At 41.8% G+C, this 13,878-nt stretch overlaps 1 protein-coding gene across 2 annotated transcripts in view; it reads left to right on the top strand.

Annotated features, from left to right (window-relative positions):
- The window catches only part of myo18b (myosin XVIIIB), a 50,920-nt gene extending 38,231 nt beyond the window's left edge, over window positions 1-12,689 (top strand). Inside the window, exons 31-42 of one of the 2 annotated variants that reach the window (XM_030150988.1) lie at window positions 399-503; window positions 1,716-1,874; window positions 1,973-2,086; window positions 3,103-3,219; window positions 3,306-3,389; window positions 3,639-3,776; window positions 3,864-4,049; window positions 5,902-6,035; window positions 6,127-6,168; window positions 10,426-10,605; window positions 11,340-12,319; window positions 12,506-12,689. In XM_030150988.1, the coding sequence (XP_030006848.1) occupies window positions 399-503; window positions 1,716-1,874; window positions 1,973-2,086; window positions 3,103-3,219; window positions 3,306-3,389; window positions 3,639-3,776; window positions 3,864-4,049; window positions 5,902-6,035; window positions 6,127-6,168; window positions 10,426-10,605; window positions 11,340-12,300 (2,220 nt within the window). In that variant the 3' untranslated portion in view covers window positions 12,301-12,319; window positions 12,506-12,689. The remainder of the gene's footprint in view (window positions 1-398; window positions 504-1,715; window positions 1,875-1,972; window positions 2,087-3,102; window positions 3,220-3,305; window positions 3,390-3,638; window positions 3,777-3,863; window positions 4,050-5,901; window positions 6,036-6,126; window positions 6,169-10,425; window positions 10,606-11,339; window positions 12,320-12,505) is intronic. The other variant, XM_030150989.1, reaches the window with a different exon arrangement.
- Window positions 12,690-13,878: the final 1,189 nt, after the last annotated feature.

Below are 13,878 nucleotides of genomic sequence, written 5' to 3'. Positions count from 1 at the left end.
AAAGAGAGCTGTGTTGTCCTCGCAGTGTTTTGTTCATGGGTCATGACCTGCTGTTGTTAAGTGGCTGGTTGGTTGATGGACTGTGTTTGTAGGAAATAGCAGAACCACACACGGCATCATTTATCTCTGCTCAGTGAAGAATTTAAAGCTCTTCCCTCTGGCAAAAAGTTAAAACCACCAAACTCTGCCTTATTTATTCAGCTGATGACAGTTGGTATGCTGCTGTTATTTCGTGGTGTTTATTTCTGCACAGCTCTACAGATGATGATGATACTTTTATGCTTATCATTTAGCATCCTGCTGCAGGGGAAATTTCCTGTCATGGACAATAAAAGCTCATTCAGTCTGGCCGTTCATCATTTTTTGTCTTGTGTTGCCTGTGTATGTTCTGTGTGTAGCTGAAACAGTTGGAGATGCAGTTGGAGCAAGAGTATGAGGAGAAGCAGATGGTGATTCATGAAAAGCACGACTTGGAAGGGCTAATTGCTACTCTGTGCGACCAGGTACACGATGTACACACACACACACACACACACACACACACATACACACAGAACTGTACTTTATGTGTTTTTGGATGTGGTTTGTATGAAGTCTAATCTCACAGAAATGGACTTAATGAGTGTCTGGCCAGTCCTGCCATGTCATACATAATCATTATTGTGACTTAATGTTCCCAAGGTGATGAATGTGTCATTTTTATATTACAGCGACCACAAAACAAGCATATGCTGCTCAGAGGCAGTAGCCTACAGAAGCTGATTTAACACTGTCTCTAATGTAATTGGACTGTTGAAAAGTGGCCAGGACTTGGTCTGTGGCCAAACTGGCATAAAGTTTGAGCTGAAATGTTTAAAAGGCCCAAACTGCCGAACTCTGTCTTATTTAACTGAAAATGGGATGGGGATTTTTTTTAGCTATACAGAAATATATCAGCATTTTTAGAGTTTAAGAGAGATTCAGAAAGTTAAAAAAAAAAAAAAGTTTGTTTGAAATGAGGCTTATTTTCTACAAAAGAGAAATATTTTTTATCAGAAAGTCAATCTCATTCAATGAAATGTACAGAATTTGGTCTTTAAATGATGCACCAGCTAGGGTTAAGTAGCAAACTAAACCTTTTTCATTGTATCCCTGAAGATAAACAAGATTGTTTTCCACTTGCACAGCTTCTGCACAGTTTAAGAGTATTATGTCCTAAATATCTATGTTTTCATTAGGTGTTACATTAACTTAAATATAAATATGCTGCATTGTTGGGCAACACGGTGGTGCAGTGGATAGCATTTATACCTCACAGCAAGAAGGTCCTTTGTTTGATTCCAACACCGGACATGCACTGATAGGTTAATCGGTTAATCTAAATTGCCCATAGGTGTGTGTTTGTCTCTATATGTCATCCCCACAATGACCTGGCAACACATCCAGGGTGTACCCCGTCTTCACCCATAAGTAGCCGGGATAGGCTCCAGCGACCCCTGTGACCCTAGTGAAGGTAAAGCGGTTTCTGAAGATGAATGAATGTTTCCCATTAGGTGTATATTCTGGCTTCCCAGCCAAGCAGAATGTACTTACACCACTGGCCTGCTGTGTGTTTTTCCTTAATACATGGGACGTTTCTTTGCATTTTTTTCAGTGCAAAAAACAAAACTCTTTACTTTCTGTTGATATCCTGCTGTTTTAAATATTAATCGATGCCCTCCATCAATGCGTTGCAGGTGGGTCACAGAGACTTTGATGTGGAGAAGAAGCTGAGGAGAGATCTGAAGAGGACCCATGCCCTTCTGGCTGATACCCAGCTGATGCTCGCCACCCTCAACTCAGAGGACAACCTGCCCGGCTGTAGCAAAGAGCAGATAGAGCGTCTGCACTGCCAGGTAAACTCACCTGTAATTCAGCTGACCTCTGCAAACCCAAACAGTGACACAGTATGTGTGTTTTATGAGGCTCTTCTATGCTCTTGGTCTTTAAATAGCTTGAGGAGAGTGAGGCGAGGAGGCTCGAGGCTGAGAGCATCCAGACAACCCTTTCACAGGAACTGGAGAACACTCAGATAGAACTGGAAAACATCTGCAAACAGAAGAGCATGGTGAGTGTGTGTGAGTGGTAATGCTGCTCAAACAGGTGAAAAATGAAAGCTGAATATTAGCGTCAAACGGCTGTAAGCTGCGACTACCTAAAGTGAACAAAATGCAGAAATCGCTGACCGTTACACTGGTTCTATTCTGCTCTGTTTCAAATAAAAGAAAAATATCTTAATTTTGAGGTAGAAAATATGAGAAGATGGAATTTTTTTTTCTAATAAATCCAGCGACATTCATTTATCACTGCTGACTGATGTCGCATCTGGAATTTAGTGCGACAAGCATGTGTAAAGTTAATGACATTACACTGTTTTATTTGACACATATGGGCAGAGATGACATCAGATGGTCGAAACATCAACTCTTTAGGTAGTGATTTAATCAAGAATAATGAATAAAAGTCTTTTTCCGTTTATTGTATGCCATTAGCACAGTATAAATCACAGAATGACTTTGCGTATACACAGTCCACCGAATAAAAAATGACCCTTATATTGGCATTGAACAAAGGAACGCATTAAATGAAAATTATGTCTGTGTTAAGCTTTGTAAACAAATATGATTCAGCGAAGGGTTGACGTTAAATATATAAAACCTAATTATGAAATGTACCATGAAATTACCGATGATGACAGGTATTAAGAGAAGTGAAGTAACTCATGATGAAGAAGGGAAATCGAGTTGACCTGATTAGAAGAGTGTGATGGAAAATGAAGCAACAATAAAATGGAAATATGATATTTTTGTTTTGCCTGAGCTGTTTTTATACAGGTGAATGATGACAGTTATCATAATTATGCAAAATAATTGATGGTAGATCAAATAATTTGAAGTATGTGATTATGTTGTAGTTGTGGTGGGCGTAATTACAGCAAATGAAATTAATGTGTTTACAGTGACTTTAGACAAATAGAACCAGGGTTAACACCAGAATATTTTCTTTCCATTAAAATTAATTTCGAAAAAAATTATCAGTACAGCAGCTCCTAGTTGAATATCGTTCATGTGTTTGTGTGTCCAGGTGGATGAACAGTTTGCCCTGCTACAGCATGAGAAGACGGACCTATTGAAAAGGGTTGAGGAGGACCAGGAAGATCTTAATGAACTCATGAAGAAGCACAAAGCGCTCATTGCACAGGTACAGTTTTATGCTCTGTGTAGTTTATCTTCAGGTGAGATTATCAGGTCTGTTCTCTAAATCTCTCCCTCATATCTATGGTTCAGTCCTCCAGCGATATCGCTCAGATCAGAGAGCTCCAGGCTGAACTGGAGGAGCTGAAGAAGCAGAGACACTCTCTCCAGGAAGAGGTAACCTTGGTTGGAATATCAGGAAATACACGCAGCCCCAAGCGGTTCGTGAACTAAATGTGCTGCTGAAACCAGCTGATAGGAGACTATAATAGATTTCTGGATTATTTAACCTCCCTGTTACAGATCTTAATATAACTCCAAGCTTCAGGTGGAGTACTGTCACACTGTCTGATATATTGGTGTATAATTTAGTTCTCCAAATGTTTTTGGCCCACTTCTATCCTCCTCCTCCTCCTCATGATGCAGCTCCAGCAGAGTGTGTCAAGGGTGCAGTTCCTGGAGTCGTCCACTGTGGGGCGCAGCATTGTCAGTAAACAAGAGGCACGTGTATGTGACCTGGAAAATAAATTAGAGTTTCAGAGAGGACAAGTCAAGAGGTTTGAGGTAAGGGCAAGTGATGTTCCCTCAAGTTCAACACCTATTTATTATCATGGAAATATGCCCCAATAAAATGTGTGTGTGTGCGTGTAGGTGCTGGTGTTGCGTCTAAGGGACAGTGTGGTCCGACTTGGGGAGGAGCTGGAGCAGAGCGCCCAGGCCGAGGCTCGGGAGAAGGAGAACGCCCGGTACTACCAGCAGCGTCTGCAGGACATGAGGCTGGAGATGGAGGAGCTGACTCAGAGGGAGCAGGACAGCAGCCGCAGACGCATGGAGCTGGTAACACACCCACAAACCACTGCTTCTACTTTCACAGACCTCCGCCCTCCATCACCACACATGGCCAGAGCAGCACAGATCCACTTTGTCTCCTCTGACACCTCCTGCTACCCGCAGACACATCACCTCCTCTCCACCTGAGCAGCTAAATATGAACTCAGCAGGACTTCAAGATTCCACAAAAGCTGATCATTTAATGCTTTGGCAGGGAACACTTCCTTCAGGCAATGATTGCAAGTGCACCCCACTTCCAAAAAACAGGCACTTCTCCGCTGTTCTCATTAAGAGAAACAACAGCTGGTGTATTATCTAGAACATTTCATAACATCCCTTTCATTATTGCAGGAGCTTTATCAGCAGGAGTGTTTCTGCAGACATCTAAACATATTTTAGGATCTTATAGGAGTGGTGCTTTTGGCTGGAAACTGACAACGCTCAAGAAGACTCCTCATATTTTTGACTCCCAACAATGAGTCAAAAACACATTCCATTAATTATTTTCTAATATCGAATGTTGACATAATTATGATGCGATTGGTAATTAAGGCATTTAAAATGTAATTCAATAATTTTAAGAAGATTTAAGTGGAATTAACTTTTAACTTTTCTTACAACAGCAGTGTTCATTATAAATTCAGGGATTTTCCACTGCCAAGCTGGAGGAATTTTTTCTTCAGTGCAAGCATACAAAGAAGCACAAAAACAACTTGAACTGACTCAACAACATGCACGATACATGTAACACAAGTATAATACAAGCAGCATATTAAAGCAGAGGGCTCCCAGTAATGAACATATTCTCCTTCCACCTGATAAGGATTGGTCTATGGATACTGTTAGATAGTAGTTTTAGCTCGGTTTCACTTCACTGCATTTTCCCGATTCACTATTAAACTCCTGTACATACTGTATCATGCAGCTCTATTCATGTCGACTGATTTTCCACTGACATTGCACTGAAATGACTGAAGCGCTTGTAATGAACGTTATACTTGCACTTATTGACTCAAATGTGTGTGTGCTCCTCCATCCAGCACATTTCTTTTGTGACCTCCGAGCTGTAGAAAAAAGGAGTTTCAATACTTATTCAGTTATTAGCACAAAGCAACACACAAACACACAAGGATGCCCTTTAACAACCTACCAAGGAACTATGCAGACAAGCAGACACACAAACACACACTACACACAGCGCTCATGAATAGACATATTCATGCACACACACCCACCACTCTTCCTCCTCCACCCACCTCCCCATCCTTCGTTCTTAACGTCATCTCTCCCTCACCCTGCCTTCTCTCTCTGACTGTGATTAATCCTCATTGTCTCTTCAAGGTTATAGGCACACACACACACACACACACACACACACATACACACACATTCATACATGCTTATGTGTCTCTATGACAACCACTGCACCCACACCCGTCTTCTCAAAGCTAACAAAGCCAATAACTTTGAAAGCCGAGAAGCTTGTGTGTGTGTGTGACAAGATGCTGGAGAGACAGAAAAAAAACAGATGAATTAATAAATCACTCTATTCTCCCAATGTCAATGTGTGTATGTAACAATTTTCCTCTAAATAACCTGATCAGGCCGGTACAAACATGGGCACCAGAGGCTAGGTCATAGACCCTTATGTGAGAGAGGACATGCCATAGGACATTCAATGTTTGACTGATGAGGTAATATGGGAAAGAATGACTGTAATTGTAGCGGCGGAATGGGCCTCCAGGTCGTTAATGGTTGTCAGGGGATGAAAACACACAGCTGGCCTTTGGAAGGTGAGCACGTTATTGCTCCTTTATCAATAAATGTCCGGTAATCTCACATTCATGTTTATTTACAGGAGATGCAGGTGGAGGAGCTCAGCGCTGTCAGACAGACATTACAGGCCGACCTGGAGACGTCCATCCGCCGCATCGTGGATCTGCAGGCCGCCCTGGAGGAAGTGGAGTCAAGCGACGAGAGTGACTCTGAGAGGTAACTGCTCTTCCACGAGCCGTCTCTGTTGTTAAATGATCACATCTGTACGTGTAAACTCAACCCTTCACCACTCTCCCCTTCGATCCAGTGTTCAAACTGCTGTGGAGTCTTTTACTCGAAAGAAAGACCTGTAAGACCCTCATGGATGTCTGTGTGTGTCTGTGTGTGTGAGCTGGTCGCGGGCGTGTGCTTTTTTTTCTCGCTTGGCCAATATCTGGCTATAAATGTATGCTGCTGTGTAATGAACATTGCATAAGGCTTTTAATTGTCATCATTAAACGTCTCATTATAATATCTTGGATTAAATACAAAATTGCACTTTGCTTCTTAAAGAATCATTTCTATATTTTACAACTAAAGCTTATTTTTGTAGCCTTGGCCATCACTTCTATATCTTTTAATAGCATTATTCTTACCAGTGCAGGGTTACTACTGAAATCTGGTGCATCACATAAATCAAGATTCACGTGGCTGTAGGCAGGCTGACATTTAGTATCAAATTACTAAGTGACTTTATTTAGACATAAAACCTCACAGGCAAAATGGTTTATTCCATATTGCAAAACTTTTAGTACTCAGTTTTCACATTAATATTAAATATATTAAAAGGGAAAAAGTATGAGCTCTACTTAATGTTTTAAAATCATGCATTTGGGTCCAAACACAGTACTGTCCCATCAGAGAGCGAACTTTAATCAATTGCCATTCCAACATTTATTTCAATATAAAGTAGCTCCTTGTTTTGGATAATCCCTCATGGTCCAACTAAAGCAAAAATTAATTTAAAAGTAAAAATGTGGGTCACTTAGCGATACTAATCGGTCAATTTGTCTCTAAAATGTCCCATCAGAGAGATTTCAAATACTGTGTTTTGACCCATTTACTGATCTGACAGGCCCAACGCTCACAGCTCACAGTTTTACAGTCTGTCAAAGTTCAGCCAGGACCCTAAACTAAATGTAAGTGTTCGTGGTTACCAGCTGATCTTTAATCACACATCATAATTTATTATTACTAGCAGCATTGTACCCGTGGTGCCATTGTATGATAACATGATAAGTAGAAGCTGTCTGCCACCACTATCCATTTGTAAACTACCATTTAATCATGCATTGTGCAGGTAATAATTTGAGCCAATATGTGAGACATGAAGGAAAGAGCATGTATTTGTTTGGCCTGTCAAGCATGATTACATTCATACAGCTGTAGTGAACTGCAGCCTTCACATTGTAGCATGGTCTGGTAGCAGTAGAAATTTCATGAACGGCAGCATAACCACCAGTGTTGGGCAAATTACTTTGAAAAAGTAATTAGTTATAGTTGCTAATTACTTTTCCAAAAAAAGTAATTGAATTAGTAACGGAATTAGTCCTCCATAAATGTAATTAGTTACCAGGGAAAGTAATTAGTGCGTTACTTTTTTGAAAAACCTTCAAATGTGTAAAAGGAAACAGATTTTTGAGCGTGTTTCAGGGCCCGTTGCATAGAGTAGAACAGCAGACAGGTACTTCATACCATAACGGTGGTGAGGCTGGGGTCCACCAGGGCCTGGCTTTTCTACCACATGAATGCATATCTGCATTTATAGGAAGAAAATGCTCCTCCAGTTAATCCCACATCTGCACTTTTTCCAGTTGCTCCTCCTGGATACAGCGGTAAATGTCTTCAGTCCAGTCAGTCGGACTGTCACTGATAAATCCTCCCCTAAGTTAAACTGCGCACGTAGCTGCGTTCAAGTGAATGGGGTGTGCTGCGGACAACTCAAACATGAAGGCAGTGTGGGTAATTTGAATATAAGAACGGCACGTAAACGAACAGCTCACAAAGAATCGGTTATGATTCACTTAAAAGAGCCGTTCAAAAGACTCGACTCGTCCGTAAACGTCACACCTCTCGTGCCTGGCTGAGCGAGCCAGGACGGATAAAATCGGCCAGAATACCTCACAACATTTGAATACGGACATAAAATTGTGCCTAGTAGATAGTCAAGTAATGTTTCTATTCATTTGGCGAGTTTGGCGGCGATGGGGCCTACGAAGGCTGAGGAAAACCTGTACAAACACCCTCCTGTGCTGCAACATCGATCGGACAAAGACACGCAGACGCACAGAACGTCCATTATAGAAAGATGACATATGTTGGTGACCTCTTGGCCAGTTCATTGATGTAAAATCTCTACCTCAGTGGGTTTTTACCTGGTGAAATAAAAGTTAAATTAAAAAATAACTAGAAGCACTCGGAGAGCGCAGACCTCCGCCAAGGCTGATCAGTGGCCCCCCCCCCCCCCCCGTGGGCCCCCCCACCCCCGATCACCACCAAAATTTAATCATTTCTTCCTTATCCCATTTCCAACAAACCCTGAAAATTTCATCCAAATCTGTCCATAACTTTTTGAGTTATGTTGCACACTAACGGACAGACAAACAGACAGACAAATAAACAAACAAACCCTGGCAAAAACATAACCTCCTTGGCGGAGGTAAAAATTAAATTAAAATATCATGTTTGATTATCTGAATGCTCATGTTTGTTACCATTACTGTGGCCTTGATCCCAGACATCAGCCATTCACTGTGCACCGTATCAGCTACTATTATTTATGGTATAAAAATGGCCAAAACTACAGAAATGCAACCATAGATTCTAATAATAAACTTTAATTCTAATTTGAAGGAACTCAAATCTGATGCCATGCACGGCTACTAACAACCCACTGGCCACCACTGCAGCACAATGATAAGAGAACCATCTGTCTCCACATTAACTTGTCACCATTACATCCACCCTGTACTATGCACGATGACACCTGTCCAACCGGTGTTAACTGGTTATTTGTAAATCTAACATTGCATAACAAAAGAAAATGAATATACAAGATGTTTAAATGGTATATTAACCCTTTCATGCATAGTGGTCACTACAGTGGACAGCTATTCTACAGCTGTTCTCTTCTATATTCATGGATTTTATTGTTTTAGTTCTATATCAGCCATCACAGTGGATCATCCCATACACTGACATTCATACCATTACTGTAACTTTGCTGTTCTTGATAAACCTGATCTGCAGTAACATGTTTGAGGGTAAATGAATTGCTTGTTATTATTATTAGACTATAATTAACAGTTTTATTTAAACAATTTTTTTTTTTTTGCATATTATCTCCATAAAGTGAGTAATAACTAGTATTAGAGTATGTTAAAATGACAAAACATCAGATTAGCAGCATTTAAAAAAAAGATAGTTTTCACACAGTATGTCAGTAAATACATGTTTCGTTGTCAGGTCCGGCATCGAAATGTGATTCAGTGAAACTCATAATAAAGACAGTAGAATATCAAGGGGAGCCTCATTGAAGTTTCCCTTGGCAAAGCAAATTTATTCAGCACAAAAGGGCAGTCATACTACCATTCTGCTGTTATGATGCTGGACAAGACAGGTTAAAAAACTAAATAAATAAATAAATATTCCATAGTTTTCACACAGTATATCAGTAAATACATGTTTCTTTGCTTCAAAAATTAAATGCATGATGTCCAGCTGAGTGGACATTTTTGCAACTCCATGAAAAATAGGTTCATAAAAAAAATTTCAATGGCATTGTTTTTTTCATGCCTAAAGAGGAATTAAAACACTCAGGAAAAAAAAATCTTGATTAAGGTTCTCATAACTCATGCATGACAGGGTTAAAGCTGAACCACATCCTGTTGGTCAGTGAGGCTTTTTTTTGTTTGTTTTTGGCTCATTTGCTTTTTTTTCTGAAGCATTTATCCCCCTGATCTTCATTGTGACAAAACACTGACGATCACAAAAAGTCATTCCAACAACTTTGTTAAACAGCCTTTAAAATAACCCAATAGTTGAACATCAGGGTCATCAGTGAAGGCTGATGGAAGTCAACAAGGTCAGTTTTCAGGCTGAGATGATGCTGTAACTTTGTGCTGTTCACGGTGGTGGGTTTTATGCAGTAGCCCTGCAACTTTTTAATTGTCTGTGTGCTGATGTAATAATCACTCTAACTTGCATAGCATTCGGTGTTTGCCTAGAAGGGAGGAAAAGGGAATTAACTGGTCTTCAGACTTAGTGTAGACTCTCCGTGTGCATCCAGGCCGTAGATTTTATCCTGCATTGATTTATGAACAGCGATGCAGGAGGAATCATTTTCCAGTCAGATGATTTTAATCACTGAAATCATCAAGTATGAAGCTGTAAACGTATCCTGTGTTTACAGTGGCATCATCAGCTGTGGTCTGTTGAGCTTTGTCACCGGTTGTCGTCTGTAATGTCTGTAATGCCTGCATCCTCATTGCAGCTAAGCGGTGCATTTCTTCCTGCTGAAGAATGAGACACAGGATCAGATGTGATTTTTTTTTTTTTCCTTCTGCAGTGACTCTGTGTCGAGTGTTGGATCTATTGGGACAGAGGATGTTGGAGAGGGAATTCGACACTGGCTGGGGGTACCTAGAGGAGGATCCCGTGGTGGTGGCTCCCCCTATAGTGGCAGTACCATCAGCGGCCACGGGGGGCGCCAGTCTGTCGCTGACACCATGAGCACTTATAGCTTCCGGTAAGAACAAGAACCGATCAGATGAACAGATATGTCCTTAGATGCTGCAAATTTACAAGTAGGTCAGTGCTGTTGTGCAAGTGACTTTTCTGTCAGGTTTTCTCGACAAAAGGAAGAACAATTATGACCCTACAGACAAAGACTTACTTTTACAGTTTAATGTGACAGAAATGTATATTTGTTATGAATATGCCTCGATGTTCACTGTAGGCCTTCACCACATTTTACACTGAACATTTACACAATTTTGTGAATGCGTGAACCCTGAATGTGATGTAGTACCCTGTTACAAGTCCATCTCACTTAAGAACATATATAATAATTAAGATGTGAACATGATCTGTAATATTGCAGCTAATGAGGAACCACTAAAAAAACAATCAGCCGCAGTGGACTAAACGTGGGAGAAAACTGTGACATTATTCTAAATTGTCTCACAATCGTCCCTGCAAAGATAATAAGGCAAAGTCATACAGTGTAGCTTAGCGGGCAACAGAAAATTTCACTTCTGACGCCATGTTCAAACACCAGCCCAGGAGAACAGGTGAGTGCAATTACAAGTAACCACTGATGGCACACCCACAGTTACACACCCCTCACTCGAGCACCAATGCAGCGTACAGACACAAACCAAACCCACTAATAAAAAAAGAAAACTTACATATGGCTCCTACAATCTGTGGTTCCTCATCTGAAGGAGAAGTTTGTGAAGTTGTCTCATTCTTTCTCCTCAGTTCATGTGTGGATCCTGATGATGAAGGCTCAGAGGCTGGTGGAGTCAGTTCGCGAGGTCTTGGCCGAGCCCCGTCATCCTCTGCGCTGTCCGAGCTGCTGGACGGACTTCGTAAACGCAGAGCTGGGGCTGATACGGCAGAAGGAGCTGGCAGCGCCGTCTCCCTGCCCATTTATCAAACAACCGGAGCCTCAACGCTCAGACGAAGAGCGTCAGCCATGTCCCTTGGTGCGGAAGACCTTCAGGAGCCCCGGCCGGGCCCCAGCATCCTGAAATCGTCCTCTCCGCTCCTGCCCCGTGCCGCCAGCGTCCACTCCATCGGTGAATCTCAGTCGTCTGCTGGAGCCTCCACAGCTGGGGCCAGAGTTTCTCGGTTCAGTTCCGGTGATTCCACCTCTTCCCTCCCCTCACTACCACGCCTCTCCTCTTTGGCGTCCTCCCTCGCTGCTCGACATCACCCTCCTTCTCTGTCCATCCCAGAGGAGGACTCAGAGGATCCCCTGCGCTCCATGTCCGCTTCCATGCAGCGCTCCCCTCAGCCTCTACGGCGGTGCATGCTCAGCAGTGTAGTCACAGAAGACGGGGGTGAGGGCTCTCTGGGTTCAGAACCCATGGTTTTCCAAAACCGCCGCCTGACTGGGGATAACAGCCGGGATGATGCGTCGTCTGACATCCTGCCCGCCATCAGAAGAGCTCAGTCCACCAGCAGCCTGGCCAGCTCAGTCAGAGGGGGCAGGAGGGCGCTGAGCGTCCACTTCGGGGAGCTGCCTCCGTCGATCCGCAGCAGGAAAAGCTCAGAAACCGAGTCGTCCAGCTCAGGTGGGTCAGGAGGAAGTTCCCAAGGAGGGGGAACCAGACGAAGGATTGAACGGCCACAGGGTGAAAGACTGGAGGCAGAGGGCAGTGAGGGGGGAGACGTAGCATCAGTCATGAAGAAATACCTCAAGAAGGAGATGGACTGAACCAGATGACCGAGTTCAGGTGAGTGTGTCAGAGAGTGATTAATAAGTCAAAGGGAACCCACCACTGACATTTCACAAACTATACATATATTTTCTTTCCGTCTTTCTACATCTTTCTAAGATTAAAATGTGGATGTTGTATTACTGTTGCTGGTTGTGTTCTGTACTACACCTTCTCTCTGATACTTGTTTTTTCTCCCTTCAGCCATTTGTGCATCAAAGTTCAGCTGTGTGTGCTTTACTTGAGCTCACAGAAAGTCTGAAGACTCTAGCAGCTGCAGTGGAGGCTGAAGGAAATCCTTTCAAAGTCAACAAGGATGTATTGTTGACTCTACATGTTGATACTCAAGCCCCTGAAAATACATTTGTTCAGTCTGTTTGTATATGAATAAAAAATAAACAGAATAAAGGGCTTTGTCATTTTTGTAAGATCTCAAGAGTATGCATGCTGCAAAAAAAATCGTTATAACTTTTATTTTGCATTTACGTATATTCATTCCAATGAATCCATACTCTGGTCCAAGTACCCTCCTGGTTTTTATTTTCACTTTCATTTGATTTCTTTGAATCAAGTGTGTTTGGGATCCATGCAAGTCAGAAGCTGGCGGCATTGAAACCCACCATTAAATTAAACTAAAAATGGACAAAAACTGAAAGTATAAAGGGAATGTCTGCATCAAAGAATTTAAAAATGTGTATTTTCTATTCAAGTATATTTATCTGGGGAGTGTTAGTTGAATGCCAAATTGTTTGTTTTGGGAGATTTTTTTCAGCAAAAGACTGCTTTATTTTCATGTGGTATTCACACTGAGGAGCTATCTAGTGTGTTCATGGACACACAACAGCTGGAGGAGTTAAGAGTAAAGTCCCTCGATGAAGGACACAGATATGAGAGAATAAAGGAGAATGTTGTCATTTGCAGTTTGGGGACAACAGGCTGCTGCAACCCAACACTGTAAAGGTTTCACAGATTATCAGTTAGAGATGCTAAGGACTCCAAACATAAACCAAGATGCTGACCTCATGGTCCACTGTGCATGATTACTGTCAGAGATGACACACAGTAAGGTTTTAGCATGTCTGAAAGCTGCCACCAATCTGTCAGTGTCACACTGTTTGTCATGGTCTTTATCCCCATCTGTTGCCCTGCATGAGTCAAGCCAGAGTTCATTTAGAGGTAACATTTAAGTGACTCCAGCGAGAACCATCTGCAGTGAGCCCAGCAGATATGAGGGCAGTAGATGCACGTCTGTCCAGTCTGAGGCAAAACTCAATCCTCTGCATCACAGCCAAAAATCAATAAGCCCCGAAACATTTCCACATGGACTCAGCGAGTGTATTTACAGCTGAGCAACTTCATGTAATATTTTCTGCAGTATTACCACATTCCTTTAGGTACATTATGTCAGTCCTCCTGCAATGTTTCAAAAGAATTCCTAAAATATTTGAAGTGTTAAATCATTTTTACTCCAATATACTCTCAGAAGTGTTTTAACACAAAAGACCCTGAAATTTAACTTGTAAAGGTTGTAATTTCAGACCAAAACTCAAATGTTTTTCTTGAAAGTATATTTTCAA

Source organism: Sphaeramia orbicularis, chromosome 12 (genome assembly GCF_902148855.1).
Source record: "Sphaeramia orbicularis chromosome 12, fSphaOr1.1, whole genome shotgun sequence".
Taxonomy (NCBI): domain Eukaryota; kingdom Metazoa; phylum Chordata; class Actinopteri; order Kurtiformes; family Apogonidae; genus Sphaeramia; species Sphaeramia orbicularis.
The sequence above is the reverse complement of the archived record's forward strand: the minus strand, read 5'-3'. Positions and strand labels throughout refer to the sequence as shown.